This window comes from Apaloderma vittatum, unplaced genomic scaffold (assembly GCF_000703405.1).
Source record: "Apaloderma vittatum isolate BGI_N311 unplaced genomic scaffold, ASM70340v1 scaffold24717, whole genome shotgun sequence".
Taxonomy (NCBI): domain Eukaryota; kingdom Metazoa; phylum Chordata; class Aves; order Trogoniformes; family Trogonidae; genus Apaloderma; species Apaloderma vittatum.
In genome coordinates this window covers 26974-41949 of record NW_009726015.1, presented here as the reverse complement: position 1 = coordinate 41949, position 14976 = coordinate 26974, and the positions used below count along the sequence as shown (strand labels likewise).

The following is a 14976-nucleotide window of genomic DNA, read 5'->3' as shown; positions in this document are numbered from 1 at the left end:
TGTGTGTTGCCTTGCTTTGGTTGTCCTACTCAGAACACTGAAATTGCTTTGAAAATACCTCAAAAATGATTTAAAAGTTGAAGTATCTATTACTTTGTTTTGTTGAAGCTTCTGTGTTACAGCTCTAGAAGCTCCTGAGCTCTGGGTAAGACTGCCAGTTTATAATTTGACCTTGGAAAGGAGAGAGTCAGTCCTGCTTTGGTTTAGGCATGTCTCGGTTATGTAAGCACCACAGCTTCACCCCTGTGAATGTTAATGCACTTTACTCCGTGGTTTTGTCTTGAAGGCCGGAGGAGTTGCTGGTGTCTGCGTTGACTTGATCCTTTTTCCTCTGGATACTGTAAAAACAAGACTGCAGAGTCCTCAAGGATTTAGGAAGGCTGGTGGTTTTCGTGGCATCTATGCTGGTGTTCCTTCTACTGCTATAGGATCCTTTCCAAATGGTAAATTTTTTGAGGGGTTATGTTTTGTTGTCTTTAAGTGGGAATTTCTATAGTAAAAGACATTCATGTCTCTGGCTTCCTCTCCTGCAGGTAACTTTGGATTCTCTGAGTCCAGGTCCAGCTGCGAAGAGCAGTTTCTAGGATATTACAGTAGTGAGCAAACTTTTTGAGTAAGCCTGGGAGACTGCTGCATGTTTACTCTGGAAAGCAGCCCTTACTCCTTGGAAGCGTTCCTGGATATGTCTTATAAGCTTATCCTTACTTATAGGGGCACCCTAAAGCATTTCCAAGTGCCAAAGAGAGTTTGAGTCTTGCATGGCCTGGACCCTTTCTTTCATGACAGTGGAAATGAACCAAAATTCAAAGTGCTTCAGCACTGGAGATCTTTTAGCTAATTACCCCAGGGATGAAACAACTACAGCACTTAAAGTATTCCTAATATCTTCTAATTTTTGAAACTGAAGCTTTAAAAAAGTAAATGCCTGTAGTCCTTGCAGAGGAAAGGCCTCTAAAATTCCTAATGCCTTTGGCCATTTTGTCTTTGTTGAAAAGAAAAAAAAGCAGCAAGCTATGCTGTCAGTAGTAACTGTTAGGGGGAACTTTGCTGACAAATCCACTGACATATTCAGATGTTTGATGTCCTTCATAAGATGATATATGAAAAAAAATAACTTCTTTTATCTTTTCTCCTCTGTTATCTCCTCTTGAGGTGATAAGCATCTTTTGATTAGCAGAAGGCAATTCACAGAGCCTTTCTTTACAATTAAAATCCATTCCCCCGCAAGACATGTCAGTATTTTCGGGATCTAGATCTTCAAAATCTGAACTGTGGTTTTATCTTTCCAACGTATGACTGAAAACTGAAATTATTTGTAGGAGAAGGAGTAACCCTTAAGGTATAAGTGCCTTTGTAGTTGACTGTTGGCAATGAATAAACACAGCTCGTGTCGCTATGCTCAGTTTTGTATGTTTCTTGTTCACTGGACAGGACTTTGTCAAGTCCTTCGGTAGTGTTTTTTTTTTTAATGGAGCTGAAGTGCAGAAAATTAAACTGTTGATAGCTAGGAAGAAGTTATTAATAACTGCTAACGAAACAATTTTGCGTGTTGCAGGGTAGCCGACTTGTATCAAGTACTTTGCGGGGAGGAGTGTAGAAATCATCTTCTCAGTTAATCAGCTTGTTTGGTTTGTTCATTTGTTTTTCAAAAAAAGACAAGATCATCCATCCAATTCAGCTGAACGACCTCCTCTCTACCCTTCCTCTCTATGAATAAGGAAGATACCATTTTTTCAAAACCTCCTGACATTCATGACCAACTAACACATCTCTCATATCTCAGTACTAAATATGGCCTAAGTCCTGCCACCTCTGATGTTAATTGAAGGTTTGCCAGTGATAGCCCAGGGCATGAACTTCTGAAAGAATTAGCCCACAGATTGTGTTGATACTGTTGTACTGTTTGGGGGCAAAAATACCCTGTTTTCAGCTACAGTTGTGGAATAACAGACGACAAAATCCAGCTGTAAATGAATGAACAGTTAAATGACTGCATGTATTCTTGAATTTCAGCTGCTGCATTTTTTATCACGTACGAGAATGTGAAATCTCTGCTGCACCATGGCTCTACATCTTACTTGACGCCAGCAGCACACATGGTGGCTGCCTCCGCTGGGGAAGTGGTAAGGAAGAAGTTCATATATTTTCTATCTGTGGGAGGAGAGGAAACCATTTGATTTCTGAAAACTCAAGCTGGGTGGCCTGTGTTACTTTCTGGAATGTTGACCTACCATCTTTGCGCTTGTGGCGGTTCTTACAGAAATATTTTTTAATAAAGTATTGGCAATTTGTAAGGCTTGTTTCAAAGTGGACATCTGTATGTTTTAGTGATAGCTTTTCCCATAGCCTCTGTGATAGCTGTAGCCTTTAGCTTAGTGTGTGGTTGGGTTATTGCAGGATAAAGATACATCTGAATAATGAAAATAATTTCTATGTACAGGTGTTTTGAAAACTCTTCCCCTGCCTTTTTAAAAAAGTTGCTGTTTCTTATCCATTAACTCCATTACTTTGTTTATAGTGGGTTCTGCAGCTGCAAACAATGGCATGTTTTGCCTAGGTTTATACAACATCCAGGATAATTGGGACTAAAATCTATTCAACACTTTAGATGATCAATAAGAAAGGTCACAAGAGAAGTGTCTCTCATTTTGATGCCTATGTTGCCCTTGCATGGACTCTGGAGAAATTAATTGTGTGCATGAGTGGGTGTTTGTTTTATATTGTAAGTTACAAATGAAATAGCACTAACCTGTTGAAGTTAAGTAACAAAATACCTCTTGCCCTTGTGAGTTCCCAATCTGGTATGTTGAGGCTGTTTCCAAGCTTATATTGACCACTCCTTAGAAACCTTTATTTTTACTACTTTTTTTTTTTTAATGAGAGAAGGAAAAGTCTTCTGTACAAAGAAAATGTCAAGGCTGTGACCTTATGTTCCAGCTGAAGATCAGATAATTAATTTCATTGCCAATAGGCAATGCCAGGATGACTGGACAACCTGTAGAACCGCAGGGTTGCAACTTTAGCTCTGGTAAGGGTTAGTACCTGACACTCTGTAATGGGAGTTTCCTGTGCAAATAGACTGTAGCAAGTGTTGGAAGAGAGAGAACATTTCTCGGTATCATCAAAGGATGACCATTGTGTCTGATCCAGACACAAACTTGTCTGTAAGTAAATACTGCAGATCCTTTATCCTGGAAGCTTCAATATTGTATTTTGAAAAACTGTTTCTGAGGTTATTTGTGACAGGAAGAGCAAAGTTGGTTTGAGTTAGCTGATTCAAATGTGTTCCAGCTTCGGCAAAATCCTTCTTTCCCCAGATACTGCTTGTGTTTAACTACGGAGTTGGCGCAGTGCCTTGGCAAGTGTTTGGGACTGGTGTTCAGCTGTAAACACTCCACTGCCCTTCCTGCCAGCGCTGTCCACCTCCTCTCTCCTGCTTTTGTCACACTTGGATATTTCCTGGCACTGCAGTGATGAAATGAGGTGGAAATTGCTGTGTCTCTGCAGGTTTGGGGAAGGAGAATGGGCTGTGTGAAACTAGCTTTTCTGTCTCAGCTTAAACTTATCCCATGATGTGCGGCAACAAAAGGTGTTTGTTGTTCCATGTTCTGCTTTTAACTGAGTGTTTTAATTTCTTGTGATGCTGGCTTCTTTCCCTCCATTGTAGGCAGCTGTGTGTTTATACTCCTTGTGGTGGGGTAGCTTGCTGGGAGGTTGGTCCCAAGCTGGCAGGTGTGCAGAGGGTTCTGTGCCCCTTCAGCTTAGCACCAGGTGCCTTGCTCTTAGAGCAGCCACAGCCTAGCTCCTTCCCACGGGAAGCACTTCAGCTCTTCTTGCTCTCTGTGGGTTCAGCTTTGATTTCCAAGTTATTTTTATTCTTCCGTGGAAATGATGCTCGTTAGATTGAATGGGACTTAGCCAGAGAACTGAATTTAATACAGCAAGCACAGGAAGATAGGGGAACGCAGCACCTACCAACCGCTCTGCTAGTGAGTATAGGCAGTACTAGATGGAAGGTGATAGATTTAGGGCTGGGTGAGATACTTTCGTGTTGCTGCCTCAGGTGGATTCTTTTTGATCTTGATTAGAGCCTGTGCTGTTAGGTTATGCCTTCTAACTTAAGGCAATGCACAGAACTTATTTCCATGGAAATTCTATAAAGGCTGTTAGGAATCAGCAAGAGGTTCTTCACCACTATGGCAATGCATAGCCCTTATTTTCCTGATATCTCGTGGAGCAGCAGATCCAAGGGGTGTTTCAAGCTTCTCAAGTGCTGTTTCAGAATGTAGCAAAACGGTGATTGGGCTCAGGAAGAGGTGCCAGTGCCCTGTGATAGAATCCACTGAAGAGAAAGGTCACTTATTTCACAAGTAGATTATTTATAGTGTACTCCCTCTGCCAGTGAAGGTTCTGCGAGAAAACTCTAACTGGGTAATTTAATCATCAGCAGCCAAAGAAAGGTTGACTACAGGTGACTCCTTATGTGACTACAGAACCCATTGCCCATTTTTTGACAAGGTGGTCTGTAGTATCCTGACTTTACAGCTCAGGCTCTTAACTGCTTTCATTTTCAGGCTGACAAATGGAGAAGCATCACAGTTAAATGAATTGCTCAGGGTTTTTGCTACTTGGCTTTTGCTACTCTAGGGCCAGAGGAATGTATAGTGATAGTCACTGAAATGGCAATCTGACTTTATAATGTTGAAACTGCAATGTAACAGCTGTTTTTCCGCTAAATAAGCTTCTACTTTTTGCTAGCTTTTCGTTTCCTCTTGGTGTGATGGGACAACTAAGCTGTAAAATAATTGAGATAGGGATTTAGAGATTTGCTACAACAAACATGATAAAAATAGAATAAAGCAAGATCTCCTGTTTGTTTTATATATAGTCTTAGCCAATCAATAGAAATGTATAAACTGTTTCAAATTGCATCAGGGTGAAAGTTATAATTATGTTTTATTGATTAGTCATTAAGTTTTAATCAGGGCATAACCACTGGGGCTATTATTTTGTCAGTAGGGTTTTTGTTAATATGTACTTTTCCTCCTTTGCACACTTTAGTATTTACTGTGTTATAAACTGCTTCAAAATGTGAAATAGTAAGTGAAAGACTGTCATCTTAGGATTCCCAGGGCATCTCTTTGTTGTTTTTAAACTGTCTTTTTACAAAAGAGAGAAATTAAGGTTTAGAATAAGAAACTGACGTTGGATTTCTAGGTTTGCTGCTCCTTCACTGGTGAGCATGAGTCAGCTACCTTTGTGTGCATCGATAATATGTAAGTATGAGCTAAGCTTAAAGGTGTTAGTGCTGATTAGTCGATGTTTTGAATGTGACCCAGTAAAAATAATGAAATAGGCAAAAAGGACAAAATGCAAAGGTTGCATCAAGATATGTTAAAATATATTGGAGAAATCAGCTGAATGGGAACTCTTAGATTTTATAACAGCCACTCTTCTATATTGTTTACAAGTTGTGTAAATTCCTGGGAAAAACAGTGCACTAGAACTGGTTTGGTCCAATTTCCCAGTTCCAGGCTAGGAGGCACAAAACCAAGCAGTAAAAAGACAGTGGCTGTAGCATCTTGGTATGTTGTTTCCTTGTTGGTTGCTTGTGGTTTTGTGTTGGTTTTTTTTTTTGTTTGTTTTTTTTTTGTTTTAGGCAGGAGGAATATAGAAGGCTAATCTCATCTCTTGGAGTGAGGTGAAGAAAAGTACATACAAAATCTGACCCTATTAAACGTGATAATTTTTTCCTCTAACTGAATCTTGCTCTGTAGGGGCTCTGAATATTTCATAATACATGAAAAATTGCTTACAAAGACACAGCCAAAACTCTAGAGGGCAAGTATATATATGGTATCTCATCAAGGAAGAAGAAGGTTGAAGAATACATGAGTTACTAAGGGGGGAAAACCCTTATTATACCACTTGTGTAACTGAAATTTGGAGATGGAAAACCCACGTATTGCATCCAGGGCTTTGGAATTTTTTTATCTTGACTCTGCATTGTCCTGTATGTTTAGACTGCCTGTATCTTTACAGCAAGCTGCCAAATGTGCTTGGAAAACATGATATCATAGGGGAGTGGAAAGGAAAACCAGATGTTCTGAAATTTTACTTGTAATATTATGAAGCAGTGTAAGTGATTCTGAGAAAGAGCAGTATTTTTAACTTCCTAGTGCCCATTTTAAATAGTAACCAGGTGCATCTGGCTGATCCGGAGTTAATTGTGCAGCTCCAAATTGATTTGTGCTGAGTTTTTTATGTCAGTTTAATATGCCAGCATACTATTAATGATAAGAAACTTTGATAAGGTAAGTCCCCCTCTGGGCCTCCTCCGCCAACCTCCTGCAAACATCGTTTTATGGGACGAGTTTAAGATTGTCCCAGTTTGACCAGTGAGGTTTCCTTTGTGAGTGCCAAGCTGGTTGGATTCAGCACAGTTAATTTTACATCCTGCTGGCTTTTCTGTGGAGGTGAGAATAAAGTCGTTTGGGTCATGTTCTAGAGAAGCGAGCTGACACCAGCCTTTTCCATCTAATATTTAGATATTGTTATGGTTACGATCTGAACTTTGCAAGATACTTTGTGTAAGTTTTGGGCTGTTCCTTGTGACTATCAGGTTTGCTCTTATCTTTCTGACCTTTTATTTTTTGTTGGCTCTTCTTGATGTCTTTTTTTTTCCTCTACTCTGTAGCAAAGCAAGTTTAACTTTCAGGTCACTTTGGAGAGAAAGTGTAGGGGAGGACCAAGGACCACGATGGGAGGTAGATGCCCTGTTCTTTTGACATCTGGTGGCAATGACCATGCTGTGGAAGTAGAGTGCCAGCTGAAGTTACTGAGCTGCTTTTGTCTTTTTTATCCTATTTCAGGATTACAGCACTGGAGATGTGCTGACACTGTGCAGTGCATCCCCAGCGCTGCCAGATCCCAAGTTACTTGCAATGTTAGTTACCCCGTGTCTACAGGACATGCAGTAGCACCACACGGAGAGTAATTCAGAACCTAAAAGCTGCCTACTCGTATCGGTGACGCTGTGCCTGCGTTTGTTTGTCCTGTTAAATTTTTAAGCTGATGTTGCCATGATAATTTAGGTTCCTCATCTGGCTTGTTTTGGTTGTGCCACAGTACCTCTGCGCTGTGCTCCCCCGAGTTGCATAAATGCTGGACAAGCTCCTGGGTCTAGAAAGGTGTTTCTGGTCTGACTGCAAGAATGCTAAAAATCAGGCTGCTTGAGAGGCTTTAGTGGAGTAACGACCTCATAGGAAAAGATGGAAACCACGGCTGTGTCCTGAGAGTTCTGAATGGGTGGGCAGGGACTGCTGCCTTCCAAGATGGGAGGCTGGGCTGTCCTCAGCGAGAAAGATTTTGGCTTAGCATCACTCTTCAATTTTTCTCCCAAAATTTGAGAAAGGAGGGGATGGTGAATCAATTTGAATTGAAATGCCCAAATATTTGTCATTTCACTGAGGAGAGGGGATAATGGGGCTCTACAGGGCAAGGTCAGGACAGGTATTTTAAGGTGAAATTTCAAGCTTGTGTATTCCAGTGTGTTGCCACTGAAGATACTTTTGTGATAAGAGCAAAGTGTGTGGTTTGTCTGTGATTAGCATCTGACCCTCGGTATTAATAACTTGGGAATTTTTTTATCAGCTGTTGGAATGTGTAAAATAGGAAAGCTTTTTAATGCAGGAATTATCTTTCCTGGGAGTTCAGCCTGCTTTTCTCTACTAGTCCTAACTTGTTTCTTAGAAGAAGCAAACCCAACTGCAGGCAAGCATTTTACACTTCACGAATTGCAGTTCTGTAGAATGACATTTTGAGTGTGTTCGTAGTTCAAATAAAGAAGTGAAGTACATATTTCACATTATTTTAGGCTTTTTTTCTGGGGGACAAAGGTGTTTTTAGATATGATAAACAATGTGATATTGTCTGTCTCTTGCTCTTCGTGAATCAGCCCCTTGTTCCCTCTGCCCTGGCAGTATTGTTTGAAACAATTAACTAGTTTCAAGTTAATAGAAGAACAGGAATCTCCAAAAGTGTGTTGGTATGAATTCCATGACAGTAACTGGCTAGGTCAGAGAAGAAAGTTGCTGTTAGTGCCTGTTATGAGGAAAAGGCATAAGCATAAGTCGAACAAATCTATAGAGTAATATAATAAAGAATATAATAAAGAATCTCCAGCAGGATAGTTGGTCAGGGCTTTACAGCATTGTAAGCACTAGAAGATCAGCTTGCCTTAGCCCAGTCCAACAGAGATGGAACAGCTGCTCACCTCAGACATAGAGTTAAGATTTTAGCTTTTTGAAAACTCTAGAACTTGTATGTTGGAAGATGTGGCTTTTCAGTTTAACAGGCACGTTGTACATAGAGTAGCTCCTAAATCAACAATTGTCTGCTGCAACAAAGGAGTTTAGTGCTTACTGTGTCTAAACTTTGGGCTAACGGCTTTGAATTTTTACCTGTCCCTTTTTAAAGAACTGAACAAGTAAATGGACAATACTGTTTAAAAATGAAAAACTGCATTTTCTGCTCTGCGTCCTGTCTTCTCTCAAGCAGCGTAGTGTCGTCTGGCAGACCACAGTGTTCAAAGTGGTATCCAAAGTCTGGCAGCAGCCAAAGTTCGATGAAACCTGTTCCACAGTACTTAAGGGTGTTTTTTTCCACTATTTTCATTGATTGGTGCCTGTCTTTTTAGGTGTGACTGTGTCTTGTGCTGTGTGTGTCTGGCTGCATAGAGGCAGTGAGAGGGGGAACAGGCTGACCCTGGCAAGATGAGCCATGATGGGAAGTGCAGCAACACAGGTGGTCTTTTGAATTTATCATGGTGGATTTTGAAATATTCATAAATTAATCTAGGTGAGGTCAGATCTGCCATACAGATGCTGCAGGATTTTTGCCAAATCCTTATACAGAAGCATAGCTGAGCAGTGGTTGGAAGATGGTTGTGAAGGTGAGGCTGCTGCTGTTAAATGCTAGTGGAGACGAAGCATAGTTAGAGTGGATGCAAACTCAAATTAGAGCTGCAGCTGAAAATTGGTTGTAAATAAAGGTGAATGGAGGCACGAATCCACAAATGCTGCCAACAAATTCATCGTACAGTTAGAGGCTCAAACAGCAAATTAAAAGCTGTCAAACACCTCACCAGCCACCCGTGCTGATCTCTTGTATGCTCCGTGTTAACTGCATGTATTGCCTCTTCTTCATCAGCTGCTCTTCCTCGATTGCTTTGTATTTTATGCTCAGTTCAAGGCTGAGAGGATATGGTACTTGGCCGTAAAGAGCAGAAGCTCGATGATTGTCATCTCTTTTTTCATTTTCTTTTTTTTTTCCTTTTTTTCAGTTCTCAGCTGATACTCAGCTGTTTTAGAAATATTTGTAGCTCAAAGTGCCTATATAGGAAAGCTAATTTGAGTTAAAGAGAATGAGTAAGAAATAATTTAAAAGTATTTCCTGATGGATTTCCTGGCTTACAATATATTCTGCCAGAGTCAGCTTTGGAAATGTCTGAGATTGTTTAAGGTGAGTTTATTCTGAAGTTCTGTGCAGGGTTTGTCAGGAATAACTGTTTCTGAGTAGCTCCATATGTGGACAAACCCATAATTCTTTAAGTGATTTTTTTTGAGTGAGGGATCAATTAAAGGAAAATACTTGATAAAATACCACGTAGTTGAAATTTCCATGTTCTGGGCCAATGTAACCCCAAGAGGCTGAGCAAATTGTAAAATACTAGTCATCTTTCAACAGGAGACTTAATGTGTTTTTAGAAAATACTGCCTGTGTTCTCTGGCATGGAATCTCATTAACATTTGTCCTCCTGTAACACAGCTTCACCCCACTTGGCTCCTTGGAAACAGTTTTATGCTGGATGGGACACACCATGCTACTTCTGCTGAAAGAACAGTTTGGCTGGTGGATGTGATTAGTTTCTTAAGCCTCGTGAAATAAATTTAACAGACTCTCAGTGGTGGAAGAGTTGCTGGACTAGACTGGATCATGCGAACAGTTCTGTATGTTGAATTAAGGGTCTACTCTTCTTTGGCTTTAGGGCTTTCTGTGGTAGTAATTTATGATTCAAGCATCAACCAGGTTAAAGAATACTCTTTTCTAAAGCTATTCAGCTGTCTGATTTTTGCCACTCAGGTTTAAATCAACTGTTTGTGACTGTACTGAGGAACTTTAAAATCTGTGGCACACTCAGTTTGTGCTGGATACAGAAGAGGTGTACGTAAAAGCAGGCCACTTCTGGTAAGTTTTAGGTTTAGCTTTAAAAAGGAAGCAAAATGCTACATTGATTAAACTTTGAAAGACCAATTTAGTTATGCAAAACACACAAACTTTTGATATATCTGCAGCAAGAAGTACTTCTGTAAAGAAGTGCTTAATGTCAGCGGTGTCAGCTTCCCAAACTTTCCCTGTTAAATGATATAATCGGGGTAACAGTTTCTCTTGTGAAGAGAACTCAGCACAAATTCCCACTGTTGGAGGCCAGAAGTTTTCCAAGGTGTATCTGCCTAGGCTGATGAAGAGGTAGGCAGGGAACCTGCAGCAAGAGCTGTGGGGCACGGAGCTGGGCCAGGAAATCTGAGAGAGGGGCAGAAGCTCGTGTTAGGGGCTACAGAAGTGATGGACAAGGATCCAACTGAGGACTGCAGGCAGCCAGGGTTAAACGGCTCGGCCAAGGCAGCCGTTGTGAAGGAAGAAATACGTGGTGGTGCAGATGATTCTCTGGAGCAGGAAGAAGGGAGTTCTGGATTAGGTTTGACAATGACAAGATGAAGTAACAGTCTGCAAAACAGCTTTGCAGATTCCAGGTGAAGTCATCAAAGGTGGAAACTTGGAGGAAGTTGAAAACATTTGTGCAGAAGCTCTGGTTTTCTAAGGGCTTGTGATATTCGGTCCTTGTGTGAATGGTCTCATCTCTTAAATAGCATGTTTTTAAGCTCTGAGAAGTGCTGAGATCTGAAGGATCTTGCTGGGTGAGATTGCTCTTTGAAGAAATATTTCCTGCCAGCATACAGGGGAGCTGCAGTTAAATTAATGAAGGCCCTATTTTGTCAGTCAGAGGAAAAGATGGGAGAAAGAGCTTGGCATTGTCTAAACTTTCCCATCCAGAGCCTGTTAGACAAAACTCGTTCTCCCTGTGAGGTTTAAATTAGGAGTGGAGGCACCTGTTTCATGACCCCAGTAGCTTTTTGCAGGGCTGCATTTAACTATCCAGGAAAGGCACATCCGTGCTGTGCATGAGTGTGGGAAGGGGAGATAAGATATTCTGAGATTTTATTCTGAAGATGAACACTTTCTCTGGGACTGGCAGTTAAAGCAGAAACTGGCAGTGGACAGTACATCTATTGGGCAGTTAGTCATCCCTGGAGATGATTTCCTCATTAAAACAGGTGTTAACGCTTCAATTCTCCACTTCAGTTGTGCCTTAGCGGGTAGCCCAGCCTGCTGACAAGTGTGTGGGGAAGGACTTGTCCACAAGGTGGGTTGTGACCCACAGCAAATTACAGACCATAGAAACTCCTTTTTTGTTTTGTTCCATGTTGGTCGAAAGGGCAGCAGTTATTTAGATGAAGATTTATTGGTATTATCGGTCTATTATTGCAGCAGTTCAGACTTCTCTGTTCAAAGAGAATACAAAACCAAATGACAAATGTGTATTTCATGTTTCTGTGCCTTTCTGTTAATTTTCCTGGTTGTGGAACGGGTGAAGCGGTTTCTATCTACAGATACATCTTATGGTTCCCACCTTCCCAGCTCTCTGGCATTCCCAAAGCAAGAGCTGTGACCAGAGTTTAGAAACAATTACTAGGATAAAATACTTTGCCAGCCTCATAATACTGCTTCAACACAGTTAATTTTTTTTTCCTTTTCTGTTAGAGAGAGGAATCACAGTGAGATTTGAAGAACCAAATATAAACTTAGAAAGTTTGGAGAGGTGTGGGAAGCTACAGTGCTGAATTTCAGGTTTCTTGAGAGCATCTGACTTGAAGCGTTTTGGGAAGCATTTTTTTTTTTTAAATTTAAAAAGCATCATTAAATTACATCAAAAAACAACAAAACAAACTTGAGGTAGCTTTTGTCTGCAGGAGTATGGCCAGGGCTAACGCAGAGTGCACTTTGAAAAAAAATAAAATATAAATCCAGACAACAAAAACATCTTTATTGCTTCGTCTCTTTGATTGGGGTTTTAGAGTTGCTTGTTTTTTTCTTGCACTTACTACATTATGCTGTAGCAGGCAATCCTTCTGACCCTTAAAAGTGGAGTGAGAAATTAGGATTTTGTTACCAGATTGACTGCAGCCTAAACATATATCCTTTGATAAGTCAGAGACTCTTTGTTGTCCTTTTTATGCCGCAGCTTTTCTTCCATAATGGGTTAGTGATTATCTTGCACAGGTATTGTGAGGTATAGTTTAAAATCTGCTCTCTGGATATAAGGTTGTATAGTGTCATAAATTAGATTCTTATTTGATTAAGAATAAACTTATGCAAATGACATTTAAGAATAACTCTCCCTGGGTATGTTCCTTTAGTCCCATGTTAAGTAGAAAATTATATTTATGTGGTCAACACCAATTAAAGCTTCCCAGCCTACACAGACAAAGTCATTAAAACTAACCTTGAAGTCACTTGTGTGCAGGTTCCTAAATCACTGACACATTTCAAAACAGTTCTCTGTCCTCAGACTACTCTTCTGCCTCATAGCAGAAAGTCTGGCTAGTTAGTAAGTGGAAAAAAATTTTCTCTTGATCCTCATCCATGGCCAGGTTGGTGCCGGGAATAGATCAGCTTGTCAGCCAGGAGCACATCAGGTGCCAGCACCTTAACAGAATGGGCTCTCAGACTTTGCCCTCCGGCAGCCTGTCCTGAGGGTGTGGGTAGTACCTGTCTCCTCTTAAGAAGTGCTCAGACCGTGTGGTTGTGTGAGCCTGATCGTCAGCTGTGCGAGGGGTGTGCCAGGCTGCACAGGGAACTGCTTCCTCAAGCTGCTTTTCTAGAGGTACAAAGCTGCTACTAGTGTGGTCCCAGCTGTGTCCCTGGGTCAGAGAAAAACCTGCCAGGCATCAGCCCAATTTAAATACCCAGCATAAGCACCTAATAGCAACTGTAACACCTGCTCTGTCCTCTTTCAAGTGTGTCTGGATACATCTTATGCACAGATCATGCCTGCAAGGTTGGTATGAAACTGTAGTAAAAGTGCCTAAAACCAAATGTACATATTGTCTTTGATTCTCTACGAAATTCTGCAAAACCAGTCACGTAGAAAAAGATTAGCCTATAATAGCATAATATTAGCCTAATAGCATATATTAATATTTTATTAATCATATATTAATAGCCTAATAGCATATATTAATATTTGGATCATAATACAGCTTTGAAGACCAGGAGGAATTTTGCTCTTCCTAAAGCTGTTGTCATTGTCTTGCATTTGACTTTGCTTAAACAAGAGAACATACTGGGTAGAGGAGCAAGGACCTGCTGGTGAACAACAAATGGTGTCCTGGTGGTTTGCAGAGAAGTGCTTACTCCAGAATTTGCAGTGGCAATGCAGCGGATTCTTTCTAGTCCAAGCAGCTACTTCAGATCATTTGTCAACAAAATCATATTAAAAACAAATAAATCTGGAGTTTTCTTCAGCCATTGTCCCTGTAGGCTGTGTCTGCTGCTGGTCTCCCTGACTGAGCAGCCAGCTGTGGGTATCTTTCAGCTTTTGCACTTCTCCGACTGTTGAACCATCAAGGCCTGGATGACCTACTTGTGCTGGACCCCCTTGTAAGCAGGACTATCCTCTCTTTATTCTTCTTTTTAATGTATGTCTTGTGTTATTGCCTAGGGAAGAATGCCTGGTAGCCTTGTGCTTATGAATTAGATGAGCACTGCCAAATTCTGAATAGCTGCTCCAGCTTTAAGTAGGATTGTGCCCTAGGCAGAACTTAAAGCACTTCAAGATAAGGTGTTTCCAATAAGCTTAGGTGAGCCCGTACACAAGGCTCTGTGAGGGTTCCTGATCCTCTTCGCAGCAGTTCTCATTTTCTATTAGCTTACAGCCACAGAGGAACAGGTTTCAGATATGCTGAAGCAAACTGCTCAAATTGGAATATATAAAGAGGCTTTTTTGTTGGCTTCAAGGTGCTTTTGAGACTAATTTCACTTCATCTGTCAGACCAACCAGGAAAGTCTGGTTCCAAAGTGAATCTGACCAGGAGATGGCAGCATTGATGCATGCAGGGAGTATCCAAAAGTTAAAACACTTTTCCCTGAACCTAAAGAGGAAAAAAGTCACCTTCGTTTAAGTGGAAGATACACTGTCTTAGCAATGCATAGATAAATGTTAACAAAATAGTCCTATTTTTAGCTTTTTTTTCCCCTAACTGGCTGATGCAAGACAGTAAATTAAAAATACACATAAGTTTGTGTCTAGATACTGGAGTCACCCTTTGACTCGGTAATGATTTAAGACAAAGATTTTGAAATTCTATGCTTTTGTTCAGAAATGGTTATAGTATTAAAAGGCTGGAAAGATAATAGGTGCTACTATTGATATTTTTGCACACCTCATCTGTAAACTAATAATAGCTTTGCTGGTAGCTGTAGAATTGGGTTATACTGAAGCTTAAATCTAAAAATCTCTGTGCCTTTTTGTTTCAGTGTTACCGTCTTCCTGCCCTTTAAGGTGTATATACACATGCAGTGACATGGGGACGGAGTCTGAAAACTGGAGAATTGTATTACCTGACCTGGTAACTAAGGAAGGAGCTTGTACAGCAGCACCCATTTCCCCCTGAACTTGGTCTGTAGGATCTTGATTCTGTTTTTCTGCTCCTATCAGAAAGATGGAAATAGCTCCTGGCTCCACAGCTTGCTTGTTAAAAATGAGCCTGGCCTCTGCCAACAGGGTACTGTTGTCCAGTGCCTGCATGTTGGCTGAGGTAGCCGTGGGCCCCCTGCTGTACCCTCGCCGTGCAG

At 40.8% G+C, this 14976-nt stretch overlaps 1 protein-coding gene across 1 annotated transcript in view; it reads left to right on the top strand.

The window, feature by feature from the left end:
• Window positions 1-274: 274 nt before the first annotated feature.
• The window catches only part of SLC25A26 (solute carrier family 25 (S-adenosylmethionine carrier), member 26), a gene marked incomplete at both ends in the record, with an annotated part of 18542 nt that continues 3840 nt past the window's right edge, over window positions 275-14976 (top strand). The window contains 2 exons of the mRNA XM_009873137.1: window positions 275-443; window positions 2014-2123. Of these exons, the coding sequence (XP_009871439.1) occupies window positions 275-443; window positions 2014-2123 (279 nt within the window). The remainder of the gene's footprint in view (window positions 444-2013; window positions 2124-14976) is intronic.